This window comes from Carcharhinus amblyrhynchos, chromosome 9 (genome assembly GCF_965287045.1).
Source record: "Carcharhinus amblyrhynchos chromosome 9, sCarAmb.v2.hapA, whole genome shotgun sequence".
Lineage (NCBI taxonomy): Eukaryota > Metazoa > Chordata > Chondrichthyes > Carcharhiniformes > Carcharhinidae > Carcharhinus > Carcharhinus amblyrhynchos.
In genome coordinates this window covers 29,916,727-29,929,628 of record NC_137332.1, presented here as the reverse complement: position 1 = coordinate 29,929,628, position 12,902 = coordinate 29,916,727, and the positions used below count along the sequence as shown (strand labels likewise).

At 42.5% G+C, this 12,902-nt stretch overlaps 1 protein-coding gene across 1 annotated transcript in view; it reads right to left on the bottom strand.

Moving 5' to 3' along the window:
- The window catches only part of b4galt2 (UDP-Gal:betaGlcNAc beta 1,4- galactosyltransferase, polypeptide 2), a 394,076-nt gene that overhangs the window by 170,886 nt on the left and 210,288 nt on the right, over positions 1 to 12,902 (bottom strand). Inside the window, exon 3 of the mRNA XM_080195385.1 lies at positions 5,161 to 5,396. Coding sequence (XP_080051511.1) covers positions 5,161 to 5,396 — 236 coding nt within the window. The remainder of the gene's footprint in view (positions 1 to 5,160; positions 5,397 to 12,902) is intronic.

Below are 12,902 nucleotides of genomic sequence, written 5' to 3'. Positions count from 1 at the left end.
AATACTGTCCTTGGGTGCTCATCAGAAGACCTTCAAGCCTCCTGAAACTTCACTGCTCCCTCCTGAGAGAAACGTTTCAGTTCCACTTACTAGAGCAACATGGTGCTCAAAACTGGCATAACGCATAGCGCCATATAACGCTTTATAGAATGTTAACAGAGTCTTGGAGTCATTCCAGCACAGAAGGAGGCCAATCAAACCTTCGAGTTCATACTGGTTTCCTGTAGAGAAAGCCAGTCGGTTCTATTCCCCTCTCAATCCAGCTTGCTTTGCAAGTTTATTTCCTGTCCGACTTCCAATTGAAATCATTGGTGTCTCTGTTTCCACCATTGTACATTGTTTATTTTAACTTTTCTTTGCTTTGGCCATCATTGTCACACACTGTGATGCCACTTTTAACATCAAGGTGCACACACAAATTTTTTATACCTTTTATTTCTCCATCTTGGCAGGCTTGAGCTTGCCCTTCAAGATTCTAAATCTCTTTGAATGATGTACTTGTTCTCTTAACATAATGCTTTCACAAACAACCCGGTGTATTTGGCAAACAGAGACTCTACTTACAATGTGTCCACTGAGGCTAATACATATGAGCAGCAGGAATCCAAGGACAATCTCTGGGAACCCCACTGCCCAGCTACAACTATCTCCATCAACAGGTAGCTCACTGAGACAGGGCATTTAGAACTTCAACTCACTGTGACAAGAGGATGGAAATTGTGCCTTGCCATTCCCCACATGGCAAGTTCTTAATCTTAGCCGTGCCTTTACAGAAGGCACTGAGTAGTGGATGAATCACCCCAGACCCTCTTGTGCATCTCCTAGCTGGCAGTTAACAGATCAGCATTGTCAAAGGGCTGGGAGTAGAATATCTGCCCACCCTCTCAGTCAGGTTATGATCCATGTGGCATGGAAACCTAAAGAGGGGGAAGGGGAGAAAATATATTCTTTAATATCGCAGCGAGGCAGGGAAAACCTAATTCCTGATTCATGCCACTTTGGGATGGACTAATGAAATTGACAGCAATCTCAATCTGGAGTTAGGAAATTATTTCCCACCGCATTATGTCGATACATATAATTTCCTGTGCCACCAGCGAGTGATTAATTAGCAGGACAAATGTCAAAGGAACAAGTTGGAAGACAGTTCTTGATACAATTGTTTTAGGTGGCAAGTTAATTCAGCAATTCACTGAAAGATTGGTCTGAGGTTCCATACAATAGTGTAGTGGGCGTGGATTAATAATCCAGAGGCCAAAACTAATTCAGAGAATAAGAGTTCAATTCTCACTGGAATGGTGAGAATTTGAATTCAGTTTAAAAGTTCGGCAATAAAAAAAAATGATCAGCAACAGTGGTAAGCACTGCTGCCTCACAGCGCCAGGGACCCGGGTTCAATTCCGGCCCTGGGTCACTGTCTGTGGGGAGTTTCTACATTCTCCCCATGCCTGCATGGATTTCCTCTGGGCGCTCCAGTTTCCTCTCACAATCCAAAGATGTGCGTGTTAAGTTAATTAGCCGTGCTAAATTGAGCCAAGTGTTAGGATAAATATGAGGGGGTTATGGAAATAGGGCCTGGGTGGGATTGTGTTGGGTGCAGACTCGATGGGCCGAACAGCCTCCTTCTGCATTGCTGGGATTCCACATAAATGGGTCCTAAATAAACTGCATGATTATTTAAAAAAAAAACTGATTCATTAAAGTTCTTTAGGGAAGATAACATGTCACTCTTTTCTGCCCAAGAGAGTGGGGGAGCAAATAAAGAGACTGCATCAAACTCAGGACAGCTGGGGATGAGCATTAAATGCCCACATCCAAGGAACGAATTTAAAAACACTTCTCTCTGGTCCAAAACGCTATGTGGAGATGCTGGCATTGGACTGGGGTAAACACAGTAAGAAGTCTCGCAACACCAGGTTAACGTCCAATAGGTTTATTTGGTAGTAAACGCCATTAGCTTTCAGAACGTTGTTCCTTCGTCAGGTGAGTGGAGAGTTCTGATCACAAACAGGGCATATAAAGGCACACACAGTGTACAGAATACTGATTAGAATGCAAGTCTTTGCAGCTAATCTGCTATTCAAGTCTTAAAGGTGCAGACAATGCGATTGGAGATAGCATTAAGCAGAGGTTAAAGAGATGAGTATTGTCTCCAGACAGGACAGTAAGTGAGATGTTGCAAGTTCAGGCAAGTCATGGAGGTTACAGATAGGACATACCTTAAGTAAAATACTGCTGGCAATCAAGTGTTTCTGAAGCACAGTTACTGATGCAATTTGGGCAAACACAGGAGCTAAGGCACAAAGGACGGCCCCACAGATGAATAACTAGTCAATCTGTTTAAATGATTTGGTTGACGGATAGATTGGGCTTAAATATTGGGAAGGCACCATGCTTTTCAATGACATGCCTTGGATGCAACTGAACAGAAAGACAATGCTTTGATTTTAACATTGAATGGCAAACAAAGCATCTCTGACAATGCAGAATTCTTTCCATGCAATTTGATTTTTAAGTTGATTTGATTGACTCTCACCAACTTTTACAGATATACCATAGAAAGCATTTTTTCTAGTTGTATCACTGTTTGGTATGGCTTCTGCTCTGCCCAAGACTGCAAGAAATTATTAAAGGTCGTAAATGTACCCCAATGCATCACGCAAAGCAGCCTCCCATCCATTGACTGTCTATGCTTCATGCTGCCTTGGCAAAGCAGCCAGCATGATTAAGGACCTCAATGCATCCCAACAGAGTATTTTACTTAAGATATGAAAGGAATGACATTAATGTAAGTTAGTTTGTTTAGCTGTTTTTTTTTCTTTCTATTGTGTGTTTGGGCACTGTATGATGAGGAGGTTGTCGGAGGTGAATCCTTGATAGCTTAAAGACAGAGAAACATGGACATGCACAGAATAGAATGTCACTAATAGGGGCCTGGGGCCATGCCCGGGTGGAAAATGGATTTGGCAGGATGATCTAGTGCAGGAAATACACTGTATATAGTGTTTTGGACCAGAGAAAAGTGTTTTTAAATTAATTCCTTGGATGTGGGCGCCATAGGCATTTAATGCTCATCCCCAGCTATCCTGAGTTTGATGCAATCTCTTTATTTGCTCCCCCACTCTCTCAGGCAAAAAAGATTGACATGTTATCTTCCCTAAAGAACTTTAGTGAGTCAGTTTCTTTTTGTATCTTCTTCCATTGGGAAAAAGACATGAAAGTCTGAGGTTACGTATCAACCGACCCAAGAAAAGCTTCTGCCTTGCTGCCATCAGATTTTTGAAAGGACCTACCTTGCATTAAGCTGATCTTTCGCTACATCCTAGCTATGATTGTAACACTACATTCTGAATTCTCTTGTTTCCTTCTCTATGAACAGCATGCTTTGTCTGTATAGCATGCAAGAAACAATATTTTTCACTGTGTACTCATACATGTGACAATAATAAATCAACTCAAATGAACCATGGGCTAAAGGTGTATGTCACAGACCCTATGGTACCATCCAAGGATGACCAGGGCTTTCAAAACACAAAGGCCAATTCTTCAAAATCTATTTCATCTCATTTGCAATTTGCGTGGCTTTGAAATGAATAATGTGGCTTGTGTACTTGCTTACATAACATCATTGACAACACCTCGAAAGTAATTGTGCAGCATTTTGGGGCATATTGAATACTGATAATGTGTCTTATCAATGGTTTTTCTTAGTCATTGGTTTCCACAAGTCTGGTCACCAACTCTACATCATAACATTGATGGTTAGAAATTTACAACAAATTCATCAATCGTGCATATTAAAACTATAAAAATTTAACTCAGAGCATGTGTTCTAATCCACCACATCCCTACACCTTCCTGAACAACAAACCAATGCAACCATCCTTCCTCCCTTCTATAACAATAACTGATACATGAAAATGTTTTATTTGGGACTGAGAGTTGCCTATATTATGAAAACTCAAAAGACTGTCAGTGCCCAAGGCAGTTAAACAGGATTGGAATCACTTGAGTAGCCATTGCCAACCAAGTGTAGGGGTTCACAAACAATTGGTATATTCACAGGCATGTCAAGATGCTGCTCCAAATAATAAAACTTTATAAAAATTGAAGAAAAGTAATACTGTGAAGAACTACTTTTAGTATAAAGCACTCCTGCTATGCTACTTTTACAAATATCGTCTGCCTGCTAAGAAAAAGTCTGTTTTATTGTAAAAGAACTGCCATATATTCTGAATGTTGCAAAGGTATCAAATGGCACAGTCCCGATTCTTCTCAAGTGCAATATATTGCTTTTAAACTCTATGTCAAAGACAGCCCAGCAGCAGAATTCTCCCAATTAGCTGTTGTAACTTCAAGCATTCTGCTCTGTCAGTTAAATGTCGAGTTAGAAAACTCCTGAGGTAACTTATGGTCAACATGAATAAGACACTGAGGGACTATTGATAGGTGCTGATTCATATTGCCTTGATCCCTTGAAAGCAACATTATAATATCACCCAGCAGGATTTTATAGAAGATATCTGCACCCAGGCTGTCCCTGTCCAATAACTCAGAACCATAAAACATAAAGACATAGAGGGAGTAAAGAGAGAAATTGCCAACTGTATGCATACCTCCCTTTACAATATTTTGATATACAGTAATTTGTACTTTTCCTGCTACATTTTCCATCCACCTATTTTAGATCACGTGAAAGAGTTAGGATTGATCTTAGTTTCTGGTAATCCAGCACCTTTCTTGAGAATCATTTTATTGGCCTTCTTTGGAGTTAATATCAGCAGAGCAACTTGGGTCAAAAGTAGTTCCCTCCTGCAACGAGTTAGGGCAAACATGCAGGGGACCTACAAATTGCAACTAAGTAAAGATGAAGCATCAAACCTGAAGACTGCTCATAATTTTGATCTTTGATACAGGGAGACTACAATATCAAGGAGAAAGAAGATAGTTCAAATACTTACTCAATATTTAGAACTTATTCAAAGATTGTGATCAGTGCTTTGATACTCAATAGCTCAATAAGGGCTAGAACTGTGAAACCATAAAGAGGCATTGTGTTAAACAAATAGCGTGAACAACTCTTAATTAACTCTAGTGAAACCCTTAGCTTATAATAGGACATAACTGCCTCAAAATAGGACTGTATGGCTGGCGACTTACCTGGTTTATAATATAAATCCCATAGTTGATTTTCTGTCTGCGGAGAATGGGATGTAAGTAATGCAGCCAGAACTTCAAGTGATGTTCCCTGTGCCTGAATGGAATTATGATGGCGACTCTTTGCTTGGCTATACAGTCCGAAGGCTTGTATTTGCCACCCTCTCGTACATCCGGGTTCTCTTTCTGAACCTTCTCCATTGTCATCAGGGAACTGAATTCTATGAGCAATCTTCCAACTGTAACACAATTTTAGAAAATGGAAAGCGGTTAATTTCTACCCCACACATTGGTAATGAAAGTTTTTCTTTTGTTACGAAAAGGCAATAAATCAGTCAACCTCGCAGGCCAGTAATCTGGGTTTTCACTCACCTGATCTGTCAGGGATGGAGGTGGGGTTGTGGGAGAGGGGACAGGGGGTGAAGGGGGTTGCTCTAAAACGTGGGGAACTTGCAAGATTCTCCTATGTTGATGGGTTCCCAATTGCAGGGGTTGCCCAGGCAGGCACAACAGATCATGAAGGCATTTGTCCCCTGGATCCTGCAAGTTCCCCTTCAAGCCATACACCATCCTGACTGAGAAATACATTGCCAGTCCTTCACCATTGCTGAGTAAAAGTCCTCACTTCGGAACAGCACTGTGGATGTTTTGTTAATATTCACTCATGGGACATGGGCGCTGCTGGCTGGCCAGCATTTATTGCCCATCCCTAGCTGCCCTTGAACTGAGTGGCTTAAGAACATAAGAAGTTGGAGCAGGAGTGGGCTATCTGGCCCCACAAGCCATTCAATAAAATCATGGCTGATCTTTTCTTGGACTCAGCCCCACTCACTCATCCATTCACCTAACCCTTTACTGTTCAAAAATCGATCTTTGTCTTAAAAACATTCAATGAGGTAGCCTCAACTACTTCACTGGGCAGGGAAGTCCACAGATTCACTACACTTTGGGTGAAGAAATTCCTCAACTCAGTCCAAAATCACATGTAGGCCAGACCAGGTAAGGATGGCAGATTTCCTTTCCTAAAGGACATTAGCAAACCAGATGAGTTTTTCCAACAATTGACAATGGTTTCATGCTCATCAGCAGATTCTTAATTCCAGATTTTTAAAAATTGAATTCAAATGCCATCACAAGCCACGGCAAAATTCAAACCCTAGTCCTCAGAACATTCGCTGAGTTTCTGGATTAATAATCTAATGGTAATACCACCAGGCTTCCCCTACACCACATGTACTCCAACAGAACAAGAAAACGGTTCACCACTACCTTCTCAAGGACAATTAGAGATGAGCCAACGTCTCATGAATGCATGAATAAAGAAAAGAAAATCCAACCAGGATCTAGTTGCTGAGTTCTTTGAGGCTTGGGAAACCAGGCCATTCATAGCTAAATTCAAAACTGTAAAAAAAAGAGGCTCATTGTCTCATAACATTAAATTGCTAACCTCTGAACAGTTGGCCATCCAACTGCCTACTGCTCCCCATAAAGCCAGAAGTAGGTGGATTTGGATTCTGACTTAAAGCAGCTTGCTTTGAAATGCGATTTAGTAGATAGAAATGTGGATTATTCAGGAATAATGCTTAGCTTCATAATTAGTCCTCTGTATTGAAATAGGGCAGATGGGATGGTAGTAGGCTGAAATATAGCTAACTACGTGGAGTTGGAGAACTGTTCTTCTCTGAAAAGGCTATTTCTGCTCAGAATATCACTGCGATCAATGAGCACAAGAAGAGCAATCTCTGGAGACTTCATTACCTGCCAGACTAGTCCGAAGTACTAACATTCACAAGGAAATCTTAGAGATTGAGTATAACGCCGTAAATCTCCAACCACGTCCACAGCTGGAAATCTCCAGTGTTGTTGCGAAGTATAGAGCTTTGGCTAAGTGCCAAATTCTTCCTTTTTGCTAGCAGCAGGGTGGGCAGGGGCAAGACCAGAAAATCCTGCTAACTAAGAGTTTCAATTCATTATAATACAGGGTAGAAGTTTCTAATCCTAGCCCTGGTATCAAAGAGAAGCCTCAAGTGGACAAGTCACCCCCCAGGTTCTCTTGTACATCAACTCTGACAGGCAGAGCTGGCAAAAGCCAAGAAGCAGGCTGTCTACTCATTCTTTTGCATCCTGTACCAAGCCTTGCCCTGCTCAATAAGCACCAGTAATTTCCTTGTCCACATCACCAAAATGGAGCTTAGAAGGTATCAATCTCCCCATTAAAGAGAGCAAAATAATGAAAGCAGCTCAACAGGAATAAGCCAACTTCAATGAGTTGAATTCAATTCGTTACACACCGCAATACCATCATCAGTATCCACATCTTTTAACTGAGCCCCCCAATAAGACTCTCCCAGCATTAACCATTTGTTGTTTGATAGACCAGAACTTGAATACTGCTGAAAAAAAAGGCCTGCTGTCGAAGCTCTTCATCTTTCACTCATCAGGACAGATTTGCAAAAATAACAATTTGTGGTGGCATGTCCCTTTAAGGGGTGAACTGTCTGTGCAACATGTGACTCAGCCTATCGGAATAAAGCACATAGTTCCAATGAGAGAGTCCGGTGTTTCCCTGGTTGTTAGGAGACTGGAGTTGTGGAGTATGGTAGCCTTTTCATCACCCTCTGTAAATAGCTATTTATCTCTATAAACAGCTATTTATCTCTATAAACCATTTATTTGTTAATCTACCTGCTGTTAAAGATACTATGCACTTGTAGAGGGAACAACAATTTATATTGCATGGGAAGAGAGTGTTAATTGGTTGGCAAGTGAACTCTGAAGTGGACTAACAGTTTCCTTGGTATGATGCTACCAATTCTTCACTTCATTTTACATGCCAACATTACAATTATGATGCAGATCTCAATGGAACACGGTGAAAGGCTTTTCTCCCATGGATTAAAGGAATAGAAATTAATTTCTGTCACGTAATAAAAAGGATCATTATATTCCCTTCCAAACTCCACAAAACGTGTGATAAATGTCTGACAGCAATAGGACTTGAACATGAACATTAAATTCCTGGTCCTCATATATAGTGTAATCATTTGGGATATCCTATGTCATACTGGGTCAGTTGTTTTGATTTTATAGATAGTGTATGCAATTCTGCTGTTGCCATGTTTTGCTTAACATATGCAAGAAGAATTATGGCCTCATGAGATATTTGCTGAGCACATTATGCAAATCATGCAATTAAGTCGGAGCTGGTTATGTAAATTGTGTTACCGACATAGTTCAGATAAACTTTGGGGCCACAGCGGTGGTGGAAATTATTTATTCCCTGCAAATATTTCTGTCAAATACAAGTGTCATTAATTAAAACTCAGTTTCTGAAGCCAAAGCCCATACTTAAAGTGATAGTTCATGACAAATTACAAAATTGACAAACATATTAAATGTTGCAAAAGCAAATTAATTTATCTTTATTTCCTTCAAATGAATTATACCACAAAATGATTTACCCAATTAGATTGTTAGTTATTTTAGCTGCCGCTACGATCGTTTGCGCTGATGAACAGCTAGGTCAAGTTTGATATTTCAACAAAAACAGTTGTTGGATTACTAAAAAAAAAACACATCCTACCGTATAGTATACTCCCGCAGTTTACAGAGGCTTCTGACAAGGGTACACTTCAAAAAATTCAATGCATCCCTTGCAAAATCAAATATGTAAATAAACTGCAGTTCGGACCGGAGTGTTTTCCTGGTACTGTCGCAGAGAATCAGGTGTGGCAGGGACAGGGGTGGTGGTGGTGGGCGGGGAGGGGGGAGAGGGCAGAGATTCTGGCCAGGACTTCATCTGCATTCTATTTGCAGGTTAGGTTGATTGGCCATGCTAAAATTGCCTCCTAAATGTTCTGGGATGTGTAGGCTAGAAGGATTAGCAGGATACATTTGTAGGGTGACTGGGATAGGGCCTGGGTGGGATTGTTGTTGGTGCAGACTCGATGGGCCAAATGGCCTCCTTCCGCACTGTAAGGTTTCTATGATCTGTGAAACCTATTAGCGGGATGCAAGTCTGTTTCCTGCCTGCCTCCAGATGTATGCCTGACCTGCCATGGCGGGCACCAGGAGGATCCTGCGGGAAATTCACATTGGTGTGAAACCGGCCTTTGAACTCCCAGTGAATTCTCATCACCACGTTCCCTGCCCCTCCCCGCCGACCCCTGACCTTGCCAGTGGGGCATGGTAGAATTCCACCCATCACTTTATACAGCAATTTATAAATATCAATGCAGGACATAAATTCTTGAAATTAATACAATTTACAACACAGTTTCTTTGTTATTAGCCATGCAATTTTAACTGTTTGCAGAAACCAGGTATGCTGATGGATAAAATCACTTCACCCACAAACAACACACACAAAGTACAATTTTCATTTGTGACATCTTAGCTTGCAAAAAACCTTGAGTTCCTTTTCTAAATATGCGAATCAGACTCTGATTAGAGCATCAGGACTGAATCTTATTTTAACTGTCGGGCTGAGTGGGGAAGTGGTTTCTGATTCCCTGCTAATCCATGTGATGAAAGGAGGGGTCAGGTTCAGAAGAGGCCCAACAAGGTGAAGTTCGGAGTGTTGCTACTGATCAACGTGTCTCAGTCTGAGGAACATTCCTTTGCCGTTGAGGTCAAGGGGATTTGCTTTTCTTGATCCTTCCCACCCTCTTCTAACTGATTTCTACCCCAAGCAGGTGAGGCCCAGTGAGTTTCTGAGGTGACTTAAATGGGGCCTGGAGCTGAAAACAAGTTTTGCCATTTAGTACAATACACCATCTTGGCAAAGGAGCTGAAGTGCATGCGATGAACATTCTCCCATGTGTGCATTAACGTATAATCACCACAGGTTACCTGCTGGATATTTTTCAATGAGGCTCCACATTGGTGACTGACACATGACCTAATATCATTTTCTTATGGTGACAGGAGCAAACAAGGCTTATTTCATGTGCTTCTTAAAAGTATATTCTACTGCACACTTGCTGCTGGAGGTTGAAAGCAGACTTTTGATTTGATTTATTATTGTCACATGTATTAACGTGCAATGAAAAGTACAGTTTCTTGCATGCTATACAAAGCATACCATTCATAGAGAAAGAAAGGAGAGAGAGCAGAACGTAGTGTTACAGTCATAGCTAGGGTGTTGAGAAAGATCAACTTAATGCAAGGTAGGTCCATTCAAAAGTCTGACAGCAGCAGGGAAGCTGTCCTTGGGGTGGTTGGTATTGACCTCAGACTTTTGTATCTTTTTCCCGATGGAAGAAGGTGGAAGGGAGTATGTCCCGGGTGCATGGGGTCCTTGATTATGCTGGTTGCTTTTCCGAGGCAGCGGGAAGTGTGGATAGAGTTAATGGATTGGGCCGGTTGGTCAAAAATTCACCAACATTCAAACACTTACTTGAGAAGTTCTGAGGATTTCACCTAAAAGCAACAAGTGCTATGCCCCTCCACATTATGGGGTTTCTCCTGAGAAAGAGTGCTTGATATTGAACATCCTGTGATGTTCAATGTCTTTCAGGGTGTGGGAGGAAACCAGAGCACCCAGAGGAAACCCATGAAGACACAGGGAGAACGTGCAAACTCCACACAGACAGTTAGCCAAACTGGGAATTGAATCTGGGTCCCTGGTGCTCAGGGGCAGCAATGTATTCAACCACAATCTGTAACCTTACGGCCTGGCATATCTCCCACTTCACCATTACCACCAATCCAGGAGCTCAACCTTGGTTCAATGAAGGGTGCACGAGGGCATGCCAAGAGCAACACCAGGCATACCAAAAAAATATTTAGCATGGGGATCCCCTTTGGGTCAGGTTGAGTGAGAATTGCATGGAATCAAGCAGAGCAGCGCCAGTTGCTGCTGGGGAGAGGGACAGGAGACTGAGATGGATTCCTTTCCCATCACACGGTGCAGGATGTACCTTCTCCTCTGGAACTCCAGTGCTGTGTCCAAGGACTTGTGCATCTTCTCCTTCAGTCTTATCCTCAATAATCCTGCCTGTGTGTGTCAGTCAGCATATTCAACACCTTCAGTGGAAGTGTGGAGCTCGTACATACTGTTCCATAATGATTTCTTTTAATCAGGTCTCGAGTGCAATGGCCTGCAGGTGTCTGTTTTGGAACCTCCGGCCAGGTTTAAATTAAATCAGCAACACAGCCAAAAATACTTGCTAAAACCAATCTTTCAAATTGGACTGTCTTATTAGCACATTTCTCATTTAGCACCTAGTTTCATGGCTGCAATTCTCCCATGCCGCTGCACTAATCTTTTAGCATAGCAGGTCAGGAAAATCCCAAGGCAGCCAATTTGTGGCGTTTGCGTGACCATTCATGCCCCTCTTTCAACTCGCAGCACCGTATTTCTGGTGATGTCTGCTCTGTGCCGGAAATTAGCGAGAAGATGCACAGACCACTTAAATAGTCGTTTTAATATTATTTGAATATCATCAGTGGGCCTGGGACTGACGCCTCCAGGCCCGCTAGCCTCTCCCACCTCGCCAGAGTGTTTCATTCCAGAGGGGATTCGGACAGCTAGTGGCCTGACCCCGCTGGAGGGAAGGGGGAGCAATCAAAGCCCCCCCAGGGGTCGGGCGGTGGTGAGGTTGGTGCCCCCTGGACGTTGGTACCCTGGAATTGCCAGCCTAAGTCCTCTGGCTCTGCCCAAGGGGCAAAGTGCTAATGCCCAGGGAGCACCTTTGCACTGTCCATCAGGCATGGGACAAGGCCATGGCATGGGGCCTGTGGGTGGCAGGGCTTTGGGGGGGGAGGGAGTGCACTGGAGTTCGTGGCAGGCCAGGGGGTGGGTCAGGACTGGGGATGGTCTAGGGGGCCAGCGATTGGTCTGTGATGTGGAGGAGGGGGGGAGAGCTCGCATTGCAGGGGTTGAGGGGGTTGCGGAGATGGCCAGCGATCAGGAGGCCGTCAGTGCGGAGCCACTGTGCATGTGCGGATCTCGGCACTGACAGATCGATTCATGCGCAGTAGCTCGCTCAGTGCGCTGATTACAGCCTCTCCAGTAGGGTCAGGCCCCACCCCTTGAAATGTTATGATATTCATGCTGCTGTGCAGTGCAGAGTGTGGGAGATTCTTCGATGAACTCCCACCGAAAAAAACAGCATGAATTACTCCAGTTTTCATGCAAATTCAACACTTTTTTTTAAGGGAGAATTCCACCCCATATGTTCACCAAAATTACTGTCACTGACTGTTAAATATGCTTTAGTGTTCATTATATCTTTTATAACATATATAAAACTCAAATGCCGTTTCACCTGAACCTCCCCTCCATCCTTTACCCCATCCCAACTTCCCTGATTTTAATCTCACTAGTTTGGGACCAGTGCCTGTTAATAACCTCCTGAAACCCAATCAAATTCTTCCGAAAACCGAAGACAAATTCAGTCTGAAATTTGTACAGAAAAGAGAAAGTAAATATGTTGATCTTGGTGCAAGTTAAAGAAATTTCCTGGTGTTAAATACAAGTATTAGCTCTTCACCTGATCCAGATGCCAACTCCAATAAACAGAAGCTTGTTTCTTGATTTGGTTTCAACTGAAATAGCCCTGAAATGAAATTCTAACTCACTGGAGTGAGCGAGTGAGCCTGGACTAAATAAACTTATGGGAAACTTATGGTTTCATAGTCCACTGGCCTAACAATCCACTGCACCCAATAAAGGATTCCCAATATTGACAGTGGGATATACAAATAATCTAACCGTTAATAAAGTCTTGAGACCTGAGTAA